General features: G+C 36.1%; 3 protein-coding genes across 7 annotated transcripts; 2 read left to right on the top strand and 1 right to left on the bottom strand.

The window, feature by feature from the left end:
• Positions 1–1557: 1557 nt before the first annotated feature.
• On the bottom strand, positions 1558–3716 carry LOC149927297 (uncharacterized). Its single transcript, XM_090159488.1, has 2 exons — positions 3655–3716; positions 1558–1987 (listed from the first exon to the last, which is right to left on the bottom strand). Exon 2 carries the CDS (start codon positions 1931–1933, stop codon positions 1601–1603), a length of 333 nt encoding a protein of 110 aa, XP_090015614.1. The 5' UTR covers positions 1934–1987; positions 3655–3716; the 3' UTR covers positions 1558–1600.
• A 4602-nt stretch (positions 3717–8318) lies between these two features.
• On the top strand, positions 8319–9929 carry Ube2g1 (ubiquitin-conjugating enzyme E2G 1). Its single transcript, XM_090158130.1, has 4 exons — positions 8319–8472; positions 9204–9306; positions 9380–9656; positions 9728–9929. The coding sequence occupies exons 1-4, from the start codon at positions 8427–8429 to the stop codon at positions 9803–9805; spliced, it is 504 nt and encodes a 167-aa protein (XP_090014256.1). The 5' UTR covers positions 8319–8426; the 3' UTR covers positions 9806–9929.
• A 261-nt stretch (positions 9930–10190) lies between these two features.
• Positions 10191–17371, top strand: LOC149927295 (beta-1,4-glucuronyltransferase 1-like). 5 transcript variants are annotated; one of them, XM_090158807.1, is made up of 3 exons: positions 10191–10345; positions 14038–15312; positions 16543–17371. In XM_090158807.1, the coding sequence occupies exons 2-3, from the start codon at positions 14092–14094 to the stop codon at positions 16741–16743; spliced, it is 1422 nt and encodes a 473-aa protein (XP_090014933.1). In that variant the 5' UTR covers positions 10191–10345; positions 14038–14091; the 3' UTR covers positions 16744–17371. The 5 variants fall into 5 exon arrangements, with proteins under 5 accessions (XP_090014933.1, XP_090014934.1, XP_090014937.1 ...); XM_090158808.1 differs by lacking the exon at positions 10191–10345 and adding an exon at positions 12266–12365; XM_090158811.1 differs by lacking the exon at positions 10191–10345 and adding an exon at positions 12651–12787.
• Positions 17372–18846: the final 1475 nt, after the last annotated feature.

The following is an 18846-nucleotide window of genomic DNA, read 5'->3' as shown; positions in this document are numbered from 1 at the left end:
TTTCTCAAGGATTTATAAACCATTTTATTTAAATCAGTTATTTTACTCCACGATTTATAAAACATTTTATTTAAATCAGTTAATTTTCTCCACGATTTATAAAACATTTTATTTAAATCAGTTAATTTACTCCACGATTTATAAAACATTTTATTTAAATCAGTTAATTTACTGCACGATTTATAAACCATTTTATTTAAATCAGTTATTTTACTCCACGATTTATAAAACATTTTATTTAAATCAGTTAGTTTTCTCAAGGATTTATAAACCATTTTATTTAAATCAGTTATTTTACTCCACGATTTATAAAACATTTTATTTAAATCAGTTATTTTACTCCACGATTTATAAAACATTTTATTTAAATCAGTTATTTTACTCCACGATTTATAAAACATTTTATTTAAATCAGTTAATTTTCTCCACGATTTATAAAACATTTTATTTAAATCAGTTAATTTACTGAAGGATTTATAAACCATTTTATTTAAATCAGTTATTTTACTCCACGATTTATAAAACATTTTATTTAAATCAGTTATTTTACTCAACGATTTATAAAACATTTTATTTAAATCAGTTAATTTACTGCACGATTTATAAAACATTTTATTTAAATCAGTTATTTTACTCCACGATTTATAAAACATTTTATTTAAATCAGTTATTTTACTCCACGATTTATAAAACATTTTATTTAAATCAGTTATTTTACTGCACGATTTATAAAACATTTTATTTAAATCAGTTAATTTACTCCACGATTTATAAAACATTTTATTTAAATCAGTTAATTTACTGCACGATTTATAAAACATTTTATTTAAATCAGTTATTTTACTCCACGATTTATAAAACATTTTATTTAAATCAGTTATTTTACTCCACGATTTATAAAACATTTTATTTAAATCAGTTAATTTACTCCACGAATTATAAAACATTTTATTTAAATCAGTTAATTTACTCCACGATTTATAAAACATTTTATTTAAATCAGTTATTTTACTCCACGATTTATAAAACATTTTATTTAAATCAGTTAATTTACTCCACGATTTATAAAACATTTCATTTAAATCAGTTAATTCACTCAAGGATTTATAAAACATTTTATTTAAATCAGTTAATTTACTGCACGATTTATAAAACATTTTATTTAAATCAGTTAATTTACTGCACGATTTATAAAACATTTTATTTAAATCAGTTAATTTACTCGACGATTTATAAAACATTTTATTTAAATCAGTTAATTTACTCCACGAATTATAAAACATTTTATTTAAATCAGTTATTTTACTCCACGATTTATAAAACATTTTATTTAAATCAGTTAATTTACTCCACGATTTATAAAACATTTTATTTAAATCAGTTAATTTACTCAAGGATTTATAAACCATTTTATTTAAATCAGTTATTTTACTCCACGATTTATAAAACATTTTATTTAAATCAGTTAATTTACTCCATGATTTATAAACCATTTTATTTCAATCTGTTAATTTACTCCACGATTTATAAACCATTTTATTTCCATCAGTCAAACTTGCACTTAAGGGTCACCGAGGTCAGACGCCAACCGTAATGGAAATCAAAGAAAAGGTGTGGAACTCACCGGTCTCCGAGAATGGTTAGGATCAAAGGGTCCTCTCGCTCTGAAGGAGGCATGGTCCCTCCGGAAGCTAAGGTCCAAAGCGTGCACTCGAAGAGGGTCCGAGTAGGTCACTCCGCGTAGGTGTTGCAGGTTCTGTTCGTCGTTGAAGCCCAGTAGTTGACCACTCATCAGAAGCCTTTCGCTGCCGCTGTCCAGACTGCTGCCCCTCCGCCCTTCGGACATTCCGCTGATGGCCCCGTAACGAGCCTGCCTCATGCTGTTGGTCAAGCGTTCGGTGCTTGCCCGGTAGGTCGCCACACTCAATTTCATCGTGTCTCGCTTCTGAGCGGAAAAAACTGCCTATTCAATTTATTCCACCAAAATCTGAAAAATAATTAGGAGACAAATGATTTTTCAAGATAAAAATAACGTAAAGACTAAAAGTTCAAAAGTTTGTTAAGTCCCCTATCAAGTAGCTCCAAAAACACGAAAATTAGGAAAAACCTTTCAGGGTTTACTTTTAAATTTCTAGAAATTTACCCCACGGAGCGTAGAAACAAAATGGAATTTTAATTTGAGCAAAATTACCCCAAGAGTTTATTATTATTAAACAAAAATCAAAAATTTTGTTATTTTATTATTATTAACCAAAAATCGAAAACTTTGATTTTATAATTTTTTTATTATTATTAACCCAAAAACGAAAGTTGCGATTTTATTAATAACCAAAATCGAAAATTATATTATTACTAACCGAAAAACGAAAATTATATTATTACTAACTGAAAAACGAAAATTATATTATTACTAACCGAAAAACGAAAATTATATTATTACTAACCGAAAAACGAAAATTATGTTATTATAACAAAAAAATGAAAATTATATTATTACTAACCGAAAAACGAAAATTATATTATTACTAACCGAAAAATGAAAATTATATTATTACTAACCGAAAAATGAAAATTATGTTATTACTAACCGAAAGATGAAAATTTTATTATTACTAACCGAAAAACGAACACTGTGATTTTATTATTAACCGACAAAACGAAAATTGAGATTTTATTATTAACCGAAAAACGAAAATTAAGATTTTATTATTAACCGAAAAACAAAAATTGTTTTTTTATTACTAACCTAAAAACGAAAATTGTTACTTTATTATTATTATTAAACAAAAAAAAACTAAAATCGAGATTTTATTATTATTAAACGAAAAAGAAACCCATGTTATGGCTTTTCAAGACCGTTTAGTTACCCCAAAAACTTACTAAGTTGCAACTATTATATCGTTGAGCAGAAATAAATATAATTTGAGCTAAAGGCGAATTTAATTAAAACGGAGTACTTAAGGAACCAAATCTGGATTTTTAGGGTTTAGAAACCTTTGTAGAAAAATGGAGATTTTAAGGAATTCTATGTACCTGGATGGAGCCTTGATATTAAAATTAAATGTCCTTAAAATAGGTGATTAAGTGTAGACCAGCGTTCGATAAATGAAAAAGTAAGTTCGGGTCAAAAAAGGTCGTATATTTTCCAAAAGGAAAACAAATGCAGGCTACAGTAGCTGCTAACTTTAACCATAACTCGTAGCTGTATTTAGCGGCAGCCAAGTTAACCTTAATAACCGAAAATAATAAAGTGTATATTATTCACGTCTGGCAAAAAAAGGTAAATATTTACACAATACCGGATTTTCCAAAGGCGTTATTAATTTATTTAAAATGTAGCAGAACTGAAATATTTTAATATATTTAAAAGAATTAAATTAAAAATTATTTTATTATAAATTTCAAATTGAAAACTTGAGGAGACTTATAACGGCTGAGCGTTATCCGGGCTGTCTGGCCGACAAATGGAATTCACTAACGACGTCAGTGGCGCTCCTAACGGTAAAAACAAGCGGTACACCAAAATAAAGCTACAACACGCAATAGCGAAAGAAAGTGAGTTGTCAACATCCCGAAATAATTTCGCGACCAAAAATGTCAACTAAACAATAATAAAATTCAAAGAAACGTCAGAAATGTAAATCAAAAACTTACCAGCGGTATCATACGTCTAAACCGTCAAAAACGGACGTGGATTTGGTCTGAAGTTAACCATCAATGAAAACGCGTCAACTCCATCATTTTTAGCCAAATATCCCTACAAACAAAATAGCCCACAAAACAGTTAAAAAGTCCCTTCGCGCGTAATTAATTAAAAGTGCAAAATTGACGTCAGAGATGGCAAAGAATGCAAAGTAATTGAAAATCATACCAATTGCCAGAATATGGAAACAAATGAGCAACGAGAACGGTTCGAAAAACACTTTTGAGACGGAGCTGACCGTTAAACGCGAGCGATCTTGGGGGGAAAAGCGGCTGGAATAAACGCGACGATGCAACAGTCGTCCGTTGGATGGCGCCAGTGATGAAAAGGGAGAGAGAGGTGATGCGGGGAGTTTTGAGAGACAGAGAGCCGAGATTGTGGTAGGTCCAGGAGGGAAGTTACGAAGTCCGGATGAGAGTGACATGCCTTTGATCTCAGTCATTCTGGACTCTTTTTTCCCTCCACTTTTTCATACTATAAAATAAGCGTCGAATCATACCTGAAGGCCATAGCTAATGGATATAGGTACACACAGGCCGATGGTGGCGCCCCGGGTAGGATGATTGCCGAAACAGAGTGTTGGGGAGGATCGGGATGATATCACCGGATGGGATGGGATGGCGAGTTTATGGGGAAAATAATAGGATCGGTGGGCTCTTTGTTGTACGATGCTCGCGGGGTCCGAGTTATGATGTAGTTGTTGGGAACGGCTAGGCCTAACTCTACGCCTATATTAATGGACTTTTTGACGGAGATCTTAGGCAAACCTTCGCGGGGAACAGGGGTTTGTTTGCTCCGTTTTTACAACTGAAAGTATGCCGGGGTTCGAACTTCCCCGCTAAGTAAATATCTTTTACGACACGCGTGTTACAACGCCTTTCTTTACTGGAGAATCTAGATCAAAAGCTCAAATTAATTGGTTTTCATTATTAAATCAGATGGAGTCGGAAAAGTGTAAATATGAAAATTCTCCGGAAAAAAAAAACACAAATTAAAAGACTTACCTGGAATCTTAGTTCAGAAACGTTATTAATCTTTAATTGAATAAATTGCTAATTGTATCGGGCTTTGATAGCGCTTTCAAGTTGCCAAGGCATGGTTTTAAACGAATAATAAATGAAATGCGAATTAAATTTAACCATAAGTTCTTAATACAAACCCTTCCGAAAGGATTAGTATCCAATTAAATATTTGATAAAGGAAGTTCCATTTACTATTATCAAGAATTAATTTATTTTAACTTAGAGGGGGAGGGAAGAAAAAACGTCACCAGGGTGCGCTCTGGAAGACGTCAGTCTTAGGGAACCAATGAGAGACAGAACTGATTTAATTTTTTAGGAAGGAGCTTAGTCCAGTTAGGGGCATTTTTGTTAAACAGCCGTTCTAAAAAGCAAAATTTCCGCACCCCTCATTTCACTCTTTTGTGAGCGACGAAAAATCGCTCTCTTCTCATTTCGCTCCTTTGTGACCGTCGAAAATCGCTCTCTTCTCATTTCGCTCTTTTGTGAGCGTCAAAAATCGCGCTTCTCTCATTACACTCCCTTGTGACCGTCGAAAATCGCTCTCTTCTCATTTCGCTCTTTTGTGAGCGTCAAAAATCGCGCTTCTCTCATTACACTCCCTTGTGACCGTCGAAAATCGCTCTCTTCTCATTTCGCTCTTTTGTGAGCGTCAAAAATCGCGCTTCTCTCATTACACTCCCTTGTGACCGTCGAAAATCGCTCTCTTCTCATTTCGCTCTTTTGTGAGCGTCAAAAATCGCGCTTCTCTCATTACACTCCCTTGTGACCGTCGAAAATCGCTCTCTTCTCATTTCGCTCTTTTGTGAGCGTCAAAAATCGCGCTTCTCTCATTTCGCTTCTTTGTGAGCATAAAAAATCTCGCTCTTCTCAGAGCCCCAAAAATCGCGCTCCTCTCATTTTCGAAAAAAGAAATTTTACGGCTCAATTTGGTTTAAAATAACAAAAACAGCCCAAAATGAGAGAAGCGCGCTTATCACTTACCTAAGTAAATAAATAGTAGTTTTTAACCTATAGGACAACAGTACGGGTGAAGTCGTATGACGTCACAGTGCCATTGTCCAATAGAGCAGGCGCATTGATCCTCCTCATGAAAATTACTCTTTTTTCGAGGTTTTTCTAGTCAGTTAGCCCGCCCCTTCCCCAACGCCACTAAAATCGTGCATTATTGCATTTACTTCTTTTTGACAACTTTTCGATGTTTTAAAATGCATATGAACTCGATTCACAGCTGCTCAAAATGATGGAGTCATGCACGATTTTTAAAAACCTTGATGATCTTATACTTCCCAGAATGAAAACGCCCTAACAATATGATTCTAGCGCCATCTGGATAATGAAAAATGTAATATTCCCCCTCCCCGCTCTGATTGAAGACTCAAACATTATGAGATAAGTTTTTAATTTGCCTTCGCTAAGTATTGTAATTTATAGTTATAAAATAATGATATAATCACTATAAATAATAATAATGAATTATAATTTATAGTCTTAATTTCCAACAACTATATGAAAATGTAGACACTAGAGGGCGCCAATCAATTCCCTGTGTTTGAGAAGTTTAACTTCATGGTGCCAGAATTTAACATTTTCATAGTTCTTAGTTACTTTTTACTATTAATAATAATAATAGGCTAATACCCAAGGCACCACCTTCGGCCTAAGTCATCGAGCGACTTTTAAAGCCTTTAATTCGTTGTAAGTAGCCCCTCCTTTTACGTACCTCGTGACCAAATATTTGGAGAATCATAGTTTTGGACTTTTCAAATCCTATTTACGAGGCAAAATTTAAACTATTCATATTATTATCCTGGCATTAGAATAGTTCAGCTACAAACTCGTTCTAAGCAGACGACAAACACTTAACATAGGGCTAAATCCGATAACTGATCAGATGTCTAATTTTGCTTTCGAGGAGGAATTGTAAGCGTATCCCAAATCCCCGCTGTATTTACCCAATAGATCTTAAAAGAAATTGATTTGAAAATCTTCATCGGTTCATTGTGTAAATTGGCGCGTGCTTGCTCGGAAGGGATAATCTTATTGGCTAAGACAAATGCAGATAAATATTGCTAAGCCCACGTGATTCTATTTTATTATCTGAATAAATAATTACACGTGCGACGAAAAAATGGGCGATATCATCGAGATTCACGCGTTTTTAATTTAAAAACCCTTCCTTTTGACGGTTTTTATTTTGGAGCGAATAATTTCTTTTAGCGTCTATAGTTTAGGTTCTAGAACAAGCATCGTCTTCCATAAACCCGCCAAAATGTGCTTCGCCAAGGCACTATTGCCATCTGTGGCAAAATATTACACTAAAGAACAAATTAGACGTTAAGCTAAAATAAAACGTACTACAAACTACTTTGCTTTACTTAGAATATTCTTAACTATTTTATTATAAAAAGTTTAAGAAACATGACTAACCTTCTATGATATGACATGAAGAAAATATAAATTTTGCGGAAGAATGACACTGCGAGCTCCCAGTGAAGTGCAAAATTACCGCAAAAAAACAAAACAAGAGAAAAACCAGATAAAAATAATAATTTAAATATGATACGAGATCCCTGCAGTTATAGGACTGTTAGGAACTTAGAACATCTTTGTGCCCGATAAAATATTTATTTACCAATAAAAAATAGTTACCAATGCAAGCTAATTGATCAATAAGAATAAGATCGAACATTAATAGAGTGGTTAAGGGGAAATCAGCAATAACTCTAGAAATAAGACCTTCTTACGACACTCCCTAATTCAACAATAATTAAGATAATAAACCTTGGTTTTTTGTATAATTTTTTTAGAAACCTTAACTAGTCAATGATTGAAGATTTATATTTGAATTTTCTATTTAATATTTTATTTAAAAAATTTTAAAAACTATAGTTTTGGAAACGGGCGGCCTTGAAAAATTCTTAACTAGTGGACCGATTTTTAAAATTAAAACTGCTCTCCATAGGTTTGACATAAATCTAGTTTACGATTGAAAATTACACCGCTAGCACAAGGAACTAATTTTATATTCAATTTAAACCGTATTTTTGAGTAGTTAGCCTAACTGACGCGCGAAGTCGCTAAGGTCTTGGTGAACGACTTCATTAAAAAATAGCAAAATTCAAATGTAACGCGCTAAAGCATCGTTTTATACCGCGAGCTAATATTTCAGCGCGAGTACGTTTTTAAATGTTCGCGCGCTGCTCTCAACTTTAACAGTACAATGAGTTTAACAAAATCACGTGAAATTGAAATAAAAATATTTTTCTGACAACACCAATAAGAGACGTGTTTCAGCGCCATCTCTTATTTTTTCCCAGAAACACAAAACCACTTACTTCTGCCTTAAGAGGTTTTTCGATTCTATAAAAAAAAATCATCGTCTTGGCCGAAAACAAGTGACATACAAATAGCTAATAGCGGAGAGTGACCTCTACATTGAAAGTGTTTTATTCATTAAAAAACATGGACCTGCGTTCTAAAGTTTTTACTAACAAAGCCATTTTCAAAACTTTACTCTTTAAATTGAAAGATTAATTAATTTTAATGTCGAAAATTACGTGTTATTGATTTACGAAATTACATTCGGAAGATGGCGCGCAACCCAGGCTTCCCGATAAACACGATCTGATTGGTCAATTTTGCCTGTGTATTGGCTCGCACGAGTTTTTCACAGAAAGACAGTTCATTACCTTAAATCCCGAATGGCAGAACAACAATCTGCTCTATTGCTTCGAAAACAATTAAATGGTATGATCAATTTAATAATTAAAATTAACTTACAGCACTATTCCCGATAATAACGTCTTAATTATATTATGGAAATTAAATTTAAAATTTCGATTTCCTTTCTGCGTAGTTGTTTTTTTCACGTAAAGAACCTCGTTCGGAAGGGCTCCCAAGCGTGCAGTTTTTAGGGCTATCATTGATTTGTACAAAAGGCCCAACAAATAACTGCATACCAACAACAATTAATATAATTTGATTACATTATTTAAAATTACGATAGGAATCAAACACCCCCTTAACGGTAGACGCAAAGTTTAGGGTGGAATTTGCTACGAGAATATTAAATATTTTGATATTGATTGACTCGATTCTTTCTTTCGAGTCTAAGGCTTAGGGCCAAATTAATGATGCAAAGGTTTTTCCTAGAAAATGACATGCCTTTTGTTATTTCGTCACAAAGAAAATTATCCTTTTTTCGTTAAGAATGAATGGAATGAGGGCTAAAATAGTTAATATCTTACAACTTATCCCAAATAAAATTTAGTTGCAAAATCATGCAGTAAGGTCATTGTATTAAAATTTTCAAGGTCTTATATCAATGTGATGGCCTTAAATTAACAATCACTTTAATAGGGTATTTTGCACTATTAATTCTTACTTTTACTTACATAATATAGTGAACTAAACATTTTCACCTTTAGTTTATTAGAATTTTAACTAATAGCAATTAATTGTTTACCACATGGCTTTAGAGCTCAAGAAAAATCCTGTGGAAGGGTTTTCGGCCGGGCTGATTGATGACAATGACATATACAAATGGGAAGTTCTAATTATTGGCCCTCCTGACACCCTCTAGTAAGAATTTGCCATTAATTATTATCAGTTTTCAACATTTTTAATTAAATAATTACTGACTTATTTTGCTCAGTGAGGGAGGTTTCTTCAAGGCACATCTATATTTCCCGAAAGAATACCCTCTGCGGCCGCCCAAAATGAAATTCATTACGGAAATATGGCATCCTAACATAGACAGGACTGGAGATGTTTGCATTTCTATCCTACACGAACCGGGTGATGACAAATTCGGTTACGAGAAAGCGTCAGAGCGGTGGCTTCCTGTACATACTGTTGAAACTATTCTCATATCCGTAATATCAATGCTCGCCGATCCTAATGATGAATCACCAGCAAATGTGGATGCAGCAGTAAGGCTTATTTTTGAGCTAAATCTGGTAAATCAACAAATTTTATTAAAACGTAACGTTTGAAATTGCAGAAAGAATGGCGCGAAAGTTATACAGAGTTCAAAAGGAAAGTGGCAAGGTGTGTGCGGAGAAGTCAAGAAGATGTATAGGAACTAATTTAATTGGTACATGTATATTTTCCGTTTAACGAATTTCTTTCGTGATTGTCATGTTTTTCTCTTGAATTTTTTGCCATTTTTGAGTAAAGTTTAAACATATTTCTTAAAAAACAAACCTCGTAGTTATTTCTTCGCTACATTTTATATTTCATAATTTCTAAGCCTAAATTAGAATCGCTTAATTTATGACCAAAATTGAAGTAATTTGGGTGTAACTTTGCAAGTAATTTTCCCTATGAAATAACGAGAAAAATCGAACGCGCCAGCTTGTTTTTTAGCTAAGAATGAGGGGATTGAATAATTGGGGGGGAAGTGCGCGATACGGGATTCCGACTGCGCAGGCGCGTCCTCCGCGACGGTCGATAAAAGTTCGCGTCTCGTCTTATCGAAAAAGACTTGGGAGAAAGGCTGCTATGGGGAAAGAATGGTGTGGTAAGAGCTTCTCATTTTGGCTGATTCCCAGCCTCGCATTTAGGACGAAAAAAGTGACGTTGAGAATTTTAAGAAAAGCCCACCGAGAATTTTAGAAAGGTAAAGTTTCAAACTATATTGTTCTTTCCACGGGGTTTGGAAGGCGCGTTTTTTGAACCGTTAATAAAAGGGGAAGCGTTTTGCGGAGGTCGCCCTCCCCAGTTTATCATCTCCAATTCTCCGTTGCAATTAGGCCTAACTATATGATAAATAGCCGGCTTAGGGTTAAATTCGCTAATTAGACGCGTAAATTATAGCTATATCGCATCGTAAAATCCGGCTAGAGGGGAAAGCGAAGGTAAGGTTATGGTTATCGATTTGTATAAGACAAACACACGTGACTGTGTTTACTTTTTTTCTTCATTTGTCTTAAACACGCGTCAATGGAGCGACTAAAGACGAACCTTTTGAAGAGTCCCAGTACCTCGTTTTCTCTCCTGGCATCGGTAAAAATGCTATTGGGTTCAAATATTAATAGTAAGGTAAATCTTCCGCTATATTGTATTATCAGAAGTAAATTAAATATCTCTTTCTCTATCCTGCTAATGCTAAGCGTTTGAAACACGTACCTTCGCAAGTTCCAGCTTATTTTCAAAATACGTTTTGTAAAAAAAAATAGTGCGAAGCGAAATACATCACGTAGTAACTTAATAAAAATACTACGTCGAGAAGATAAGAGTGCCAGCAGCTTGAAACCCTGCGACGTCACCAATGTTAAACGTCTATTGAGAAAAAACGCGAGTTTTCATGACAACCATTACGGAAGCTACGGCTGTGACGTCACTAACTTTTAAAAACACATCAACTGCTAGCACTCTATAGTCAAACGCGCAGTAATTTCCACACTTTTCATCTTCAGCTACCATTAAAAACTGTTTCGAGCCTGCTAAGGTACATGTTCCATTATTTACAACCTAGATGGAAACTTCTCACGTAAGAGACTTCATTTATTTCTGGTATTAGTGAGATTTGTGAAGGCAACAATTACTATATTTTGAGTGCTCGCTGTCCCGGCCTTGATTCGAAGGGGGCGGAAGCAGCGAAAGTGACTCTCTTGCCTCATGAGCAGCGTTCTATTAAGAGAGGACCCTGAGGCTAACTGGAGAAACCAGTAACGAGGATGGCATTACCGCGTGACCCTTACTTCTGAAACACTTCGCCTCCCGAACCCACCCCCAAACGTCTTTATAATCATGTCCGCGTTCACCACCTAAAATCGACAAATTATCTGATTTTTCTGATTGCGTTACCGTTTGGTCCGATTGCTTATCGTGGCGTAAATGCTTGTCGAACGCCCAAAACGCTCAAAATCCGCTTAAAATCAATTAATCAAAAATGGCGGCTAACATAAATTTTCCACGTGCGAGTGACTTTTAAAACATATATCAGAAAAACCTGCTCGTAAAAATTTCGCACTAAATACTCGAATGAATACAGGGTTGCCACAATATTCTCAGATTCAAATTCCCTGACTATTCCCTGTTTTCACTGACCATTTTAAGTTATTTTCCCTGACTTTTTAAGGCCAAAATTAGACAGTTTTTAACTTTTACATTTATCAGAAGTTAAAAAATATTATTAACTTATATTTCAGTACAAAAGTTATTTCAACGTTAAAAAACCTTTCAAGGATCTAAATAATAATAGCAGAATTGGCCATAGATCTAGAGTAAAATTAACTTAAAAATGTGTCGAGATTAAACGCTTTTTACAAATTCCTAATTTCCCTGACTTTCTAGGCCCATTTTTAAATTCCCTGACGTTTGGCAATCCTGGAATAAGGCAACACGTTATTAATATTAGTCTAACGCAAAAGTACCATCCTGGCCAATGGCGATAAAATAAAAGCGCGTGTCAAAACTATTGAAGTTGGCTGTACTTTGATAGCTTTCCGTTAGCTATCGTGACGTCACAATCGGTAGAAGCAAAAATGGTTAACAACTGTTACGGTTTTTCTGATATATAATTAGGAATGAATCAGAATGTTGGTGAACGCAGCCAGTGGATAGTGATTTATCTTTTCTTAAGGAGGAATATTTAGGTAATATATTACGCGCGTCACGTGATAAGATGGCATCAGGTAAAACGCGGTATTTTTCATTTTACCTTCGTTGAATTTTAAACATATCTTGACTATATATTTTTTATTGTACGAGGTACCTTTATGCGCTCATTTTTCGAGGTATTTCTTAGCGATGACGAATCTTTTTAGCGAATTTGGTCATTTATTTTTAACGATTAATAATTTCAGCAACTGAGTAAATAGAAAATAGCGAAAGTCGTAATGGATTTAGCCCATTCGCTTTGAACGCGACGTCGTTTTTACCAACCACCGTCCATCGAAATCGATAAAATTCAGTTAAGAAAAAAATATATAAAAAAAATCCAAGTATAGACGTAAATTTTTCGCGTTCCATAAAAATTGACGGCGTCACACTTCTCTTGTGGAATAAAATTGGGTTACGAATTCCATTGTAATAATGTAAAAGGCACTCTTTATAGGTCCCTGTAGTTCTTCGTTTTTATATTTATCTCGCAATGATTTCGTCGAGAGAGACTGGCGTTATCGCAATTGAGCTGTTATTAGGTGGTTTCTTTTCGCTTGATATCGGACTAAAGGTTACTCTCGAGGGGCAGATCACTTCCTTGATTAACGACGCACCCCTCAAACGATTAAATCCGATTTAATCGTGATTATTTTGATTAAATTCAATTTAATCGTGATTATTTTGATTAAATTCAATTTAATCGTGATTATTTTGATTAAATCCGATTTAATCGTGATTATTTTGATTAAATTCAATTTAATTGTGATTATTTTGATTAAATCCGATTTAATCGTGATTATTTTGATTAAATCCGATTTAATCGTGATTATTTTGATTAAATCCGATTTAATTGTGATTATTTTGATTAAATCCGATTTAATCGTGATTATTTTGATTAAATTCAATTTAATCGTGATTATTTTGATTAAATTCAATTTAATCGTGATTATTTTGATTAAATTCAATTTAATCGTGATTATTTTGATTAAATTCAATTTAATCACGATTAAATTGATTAAAATCTGTTTAAAATTATTAAATCCTGATTAAAAAAATTATATCGTGATTAGTATGATTAAATCGTACTTTAGTTTTGATTTTAATGATAAATTCTCGATTCAACCGATTATATTGATTAAATCGTGATTAAAATGATTAAATCTAATTAAAATGATTAAATCTGTTTAAATGATTAAATCCTGATTAAAAAGATTAGACCAGGATTATAATGATTAAATCTCGTTTAAATCGTGATTAGATTTTCTAATCTTGATTAGATTTTTTAATCTTGATTGCCCTGATTTAATCACGATTACCCCGATTTAATCATTTTACTATGATTAAGACGCACCCAAAATTTAAGTGACCTGCCCCTCGGTTACTCTTTTAACCCTAAAACGAACTATTCGTCTGTTCCACGATTTTAGGTCTACTCTTTCTATTTATAATTTATTTGCTAAAAAGTGCTACTCTTTTTACTCCTGAAAAGGATTTTGTCGTCTGCTAGCCAGAATGTATCTGCTAAAAAGGCCACAGGCAGCCATTTTGGAAAAACGTTTTTACTCCGACTCGAACTATTCGCCTTCACAGAATCGGAGTAAAATGACGTCATAGCCTTACTCTTCTTACTCTACTCCAAAATCCAGGAACAAGCGAAAAGAAACCACATGTTATAATTTTCTACGTTTTGTTTTCTTTGTACAGAGATGAAGCCGAGGATATAGATACGAAGTAAATCTTCGAGGTGATATAGAGGTCATGGCGCCCTTTTGGAAGGTCGATACCAAGACCTTCATGCGACTGTTCGTGGTCTTCAACGTGTCGTTGGCCGTGTACAATTTCCTCAGCTTTCGAATCGCCGGCGAAACGCGATCCCCGATGGCCCCCTGCGTCCTGGTGGTCAACTCCGGGGACCAGAATCAGGCCGCTTACGTCGAGGTTCCTAATACTTCAACTCTCGATTCCGAACTAGTCGCGAAGATGAAAAACGGCGGGACAGCGGTCAACCTCAATTCCAGCACCGAGATGCCCAAAGCGGACTTGGAAGTAACTCGTCGCGGACAGTACTACGTCCTGGCTAATTACATCCGGGCCAACCGGACGTACGTGGGCGAAGAGAGCGTCACGCTAACTACGCAAGGAACGTCCAATTTCTTGAAACACTCCGTGGTACTGTGTCGTCGTTGGGGAGGTCCCGTCTCCTTATCCGTGTACGTGGGGTCCGGCGGCCGGGAACTGACCAGGGCCTTGAAGATAGTGGGCCATTTGAGGCGCTGCCACGAGTGCGTGCGCCGGAACGTCTCTTGGCACCTGGTCTTCGAGGCGGACGGCGTCTGGCACGTGCCCAAGAACGCTTCCTTCGAGAGGCGACCGCTGAAGCCGGGCGTCAAGATCCCGGCCTGGGCGGACCTGGAGCCGACGTACAACTGCACCGCCATGGAAAACGCCACCCTCAACTTTAAGAACGCGACTCGCGAAGCTCCGCGCAAGCTCGGTCGCGGGTACCCGATCAACGTGGCTCGCAACGTGGCGCGGACGATGGCCACGACCAAGTACGTCTTGGCGTCGGACATCGAGCTGTACCCCAGTTCGAACATCATCCCCAGGTTCCTCAAGATGGCGGCGGCCGAGTCGGAAGACGAGAAGAGAGACGTCGGGGGCCCGCGCGTGTACGTCTTTCCCATTTTCGAAGTGGCCGCCTCAGAAAGCCCCCCCGAAAACAAAACCACTCTGGTCAAACTTTTGCTCGAAAAGAAAGCTATTTATTTCCACAAGTGGACGTGCGACTCCTGCCAAAACTTCCCGGGTCGACCCACCTGGCCCAACGTCATCCCCAACGAAAACGACTTGGGCATTCACCAGAAGAGCAAACGGGACCGGACCCGAAACAGCTGGGAGCCCATCTACATCGGCACCAACAAGGATCCTCTCTACGAGGAAGAACTGACGTGGGAGGGCAAACGAGACAAGATGAGTCAGGTATAAGAGACAGCCATTTAATTTCGTAATTTCTCGTTATCAGAAGTCTATTATCCATTTTACCGTGAAAGTATCTATCTAGGCATTGAAACCAGGGTCGTGCAGACAAATTTCGGGGCTCCCGGTGTAATTTATGTCAGCTTGGGACAGGGTTGCCAAAAAAAAACTGTTTTTGCCAGTGGTTTTGCCAGTGGGGTGACGGAGTGGTTAGCACTTTCACCTCGCAGCAAGAGGAGCCGGGTACAATCCCAGCTTGTGGCACTGGGTGAAAACTCGGAACAACTCCTTCTGCGTTGAGTTTGCAAGTTTTTCCCCACTGGTTTAAGGGGTTTCCCCCCCCCCTGGTTTAAGGGGTTTTCCCCCGAGCTCTTCGGTTTCCCCTTCCATAAAAACTTGTTGGGGTTAACGGTAATAGTTAGTGTAGGGAGCTGTTGGCTCGCGTGGCATGAAGGGCTTTCCACCACCCTCCTACGCATTGTAACCCGGCCACCTGAATTAAAGGCTTCAAAGGTCGCTCGATGACTTAGGCCTAAGGTGGTGCCTTGGGTATTACCCTAGCTGATTATTAGCTGATTATGTGGGAAAAACTGGTAAAAACCGGGGGAAATGGAAAAAACTCTTTTCGTGCTAAATTAATCATTGATATATCTATTAAGTGACTAAATTGGTCATTGCAAATAGGAGATATGAAAAAGGCCAGAAGAAGAGTGAATAGAATAGAAGAATATACTGCTTTTATTATTTATTTTTATTGAATTTTGCCACTAGAGGTCGAAAAAACCGTGGAAGTACGATTTTCCACACGGTTTCTAACAGGAAAACAATAGGTGGAAAAAACCGCGGAAAAATTAAAAAATCGCGTTTCCACCCTTTGCAAAATTGTGCCAACCCTGGCGTGGGACCTTTTAGCTGTAATTTTCAAAGGGGCATTGGTGATGGGCCCCTAAAAAGCTCGCTTCTGGGCCCTGATAATTATGCCCCCGCTACCCAATCTGCACGGCCCTGATTGCAGGGTGACCAGACTTCCAATATGTTCCTATATTTTTAATGCCGTCCTATAAATTCCTTTATTTTCACCTATTTTCCTATATTTTAACGGTTTTTTTTAAATGAATAAACAAGCCGGTGGTCAAAACTGGCATTCAAACTGACCTACACTGGGTTTTAAGCTCTAGTGTGACCGTGGCTATTCTGATCTCATTAAGACGTCATGATAATGCTTGCTTCCAGATGTACGAGATGTGTCTCATGAACTACACCCTGTACATCCTGGATAACGCCTTCTTGGTGCACGCGCCCGGCATTAAAACCATCAACATTTCCGACGAGAAGCGCAGGGGACCATTCATGCGCAAAAACAACGTGGTTTTCCAACGTTCCGTCGCTCGTATTAGAAAGAAATATCCCAATTACGGCAAGACCAATTGCTGAGACCGGCGTCCCATACGGTTCACACTGCAATGTAGCCTACTTTCGAAAACCAAGCAAAAATAATACTCTTCCTAATAAGCAAAATAATACAAAAAAAATTCAAAACAAAATTCGGAAATTTTGCATTTTTGCCCCGTCCAGAATTCTTTCCCCCGCGTAGGCTCTATTTCTGGTTCCATGACGCAATATTTATTTTTTACGTTTAAACTTTTATTAAAATTGCAGCTTTTTCTTTGGTTGTATTGTCGAAAAGATTATATTTTTTCTAACATTTCCAACCATCAAACTAAATCCACGATTTTTTTTGAACATACGCTCTCGTATTCATGTGATATTCAACAAACAAAAAAGGACAATTTATGCAATCATCTTTTTTCGTTTTTCCTTAGAATAATTTGCGGCACAGTTTCGCGCCTACCATAAATGTTTAGATATTTTACCCAAATTACTATCATTCACAAAGACATCCATCGTATTCCTATATTTAAATTTAAATGTTTGAATGTGTTTTTTGGTTATTTAAATACTTAAGCACTATATTTTCGTTGTTTATTTAAAAAAAAATAAAAATATAAAATGTTTAACAATTATATATTCCTAAAAAAAACGGGCCTGTTCGAGCAGTATTTAAGCGTACAATAAAATTGGTTTTGTTTTTAATTTTTTCGTAGATTCTTTCCATTTTATATAGGTGACAGTGTTGACACAATATTTTAAAATAACATTTCCCTGTTTTCCTTCACCATTTCTAGAGATTTCCGTCGACTTTTCAAGACCAACATTAGACTTCTACAGGGCTGCCACAAAATTTTCAGATTCCAATTCCCTGACTATTCCCGGTTTTCCCGGACCATTTTAAGAGATTTTCCCTGACTTTTTAGGGCCAATATTGTTATTTTATATTTTATTTTTATTAGAAGTTAATAAATTTATGGGGACTTCTATTTCAGTAAAAAGGTTAAAGCAATGTTGAAAAAATTAGCCAAACTTCCAAGGAAATAAATAAAGTGTCAAAATAATATTGAATTCCTTGACCTTTCCCTGACTTTTTACAAATTCTTAAAATTCCTTGACCTTTCCCTGACTTTTTACAAATTCTTAAAATTCCTTGACCTTTCCCTGACTTTTTACAAATTCTTAAAATTCCTTGACCTTTCCCTGACTTTTAAGGCTCCTTTTTAAATTCCCCGACTTTCCCCTGATTTCTCTGTTTTCACTACCGTGTGGCAACCCTGTTCTACTTATTTCGTGACGAATGAGCTACATAAAAACAAGTTCTGCAAGCGTAGCTTATTTTATAGGAAGGTCTATTCCAAACTGTAAATAGTATATTATTAGTGATGACTTGTATTAGGTAAAAAAGTGTCGGACAAAACCGAAAATAGAACAAAAATTTAGTTGTGGAGATACTACACTTGAATTATTGGCTTTTTTTGAAAATTGCAAAATTGAAGCCGTCTAAAATTGCTAAACGCACTAATTGTTGATTTTATAAAATGTCTTTACAATTGCCCAACTTGTTGAAATGTTGCCCTGGAATAGTTCAGCCAATGCCTTAGAATGAGTTCATAAACTCTTTAGTGGGAGAGAAAACGGATCCACAGCTGAAGCGGGGAGGCAACATTTCAACAATATGGCCAAGGTTATTATATAACAAGTTGGCAAGCCAAAATATACCTCTCCTCGGAAGAGTTTTTAATTTTCAGTAAAGAGTAACTGTATCCGTGGTTCTGCGGTAGAACGCTTACCTGTCGTGCAAGAGGGCTCGGGTTCGAATCCCGGCCGATTAAAAAATTATACTACACCAAGAATGTATTTATTTATACTCAGGGATAATTAATATGTCGAGATTATTTTTAGCGTTTCTCCAATTCCACCCGTTGGGCCCCCCAGTATGCTGCTCCGCTTTAATAAAATCAAATAATACTGCAATCTCATTGGTTCTAAAAAAACCTTTTCCCTGATTCTAAGAAACTGCGTACGCAGTGATTACCCTTTGCCCCGAAAATGCGAACGCGTTCGCAGGCCTGACAGACAGACCCACAGACAGACATGGTGATTGTAATACCCCTCCAGGGTACAAAGTACCCTCGGAGAGGTAAA

This window comes from Leiobunum rupestre, chromosome 9, assembly GCF_980474605.1.
Source record: "Leiobunum rupestre chromosome 9, qqLeiRupe1.1.hap1, whole genome shotgun sequence".
Classification (NCBI taxonomy): domain Eukaryota; kingdom Metazoa; phylum Arthropoda; class Arachnida; order Opiliones; family Sclerosomatidae; genus Leiobunum; species Leiobunum rupestre.
This window is presented reverse-complemented; position numbering and strand designations above follow the sequence as displayed.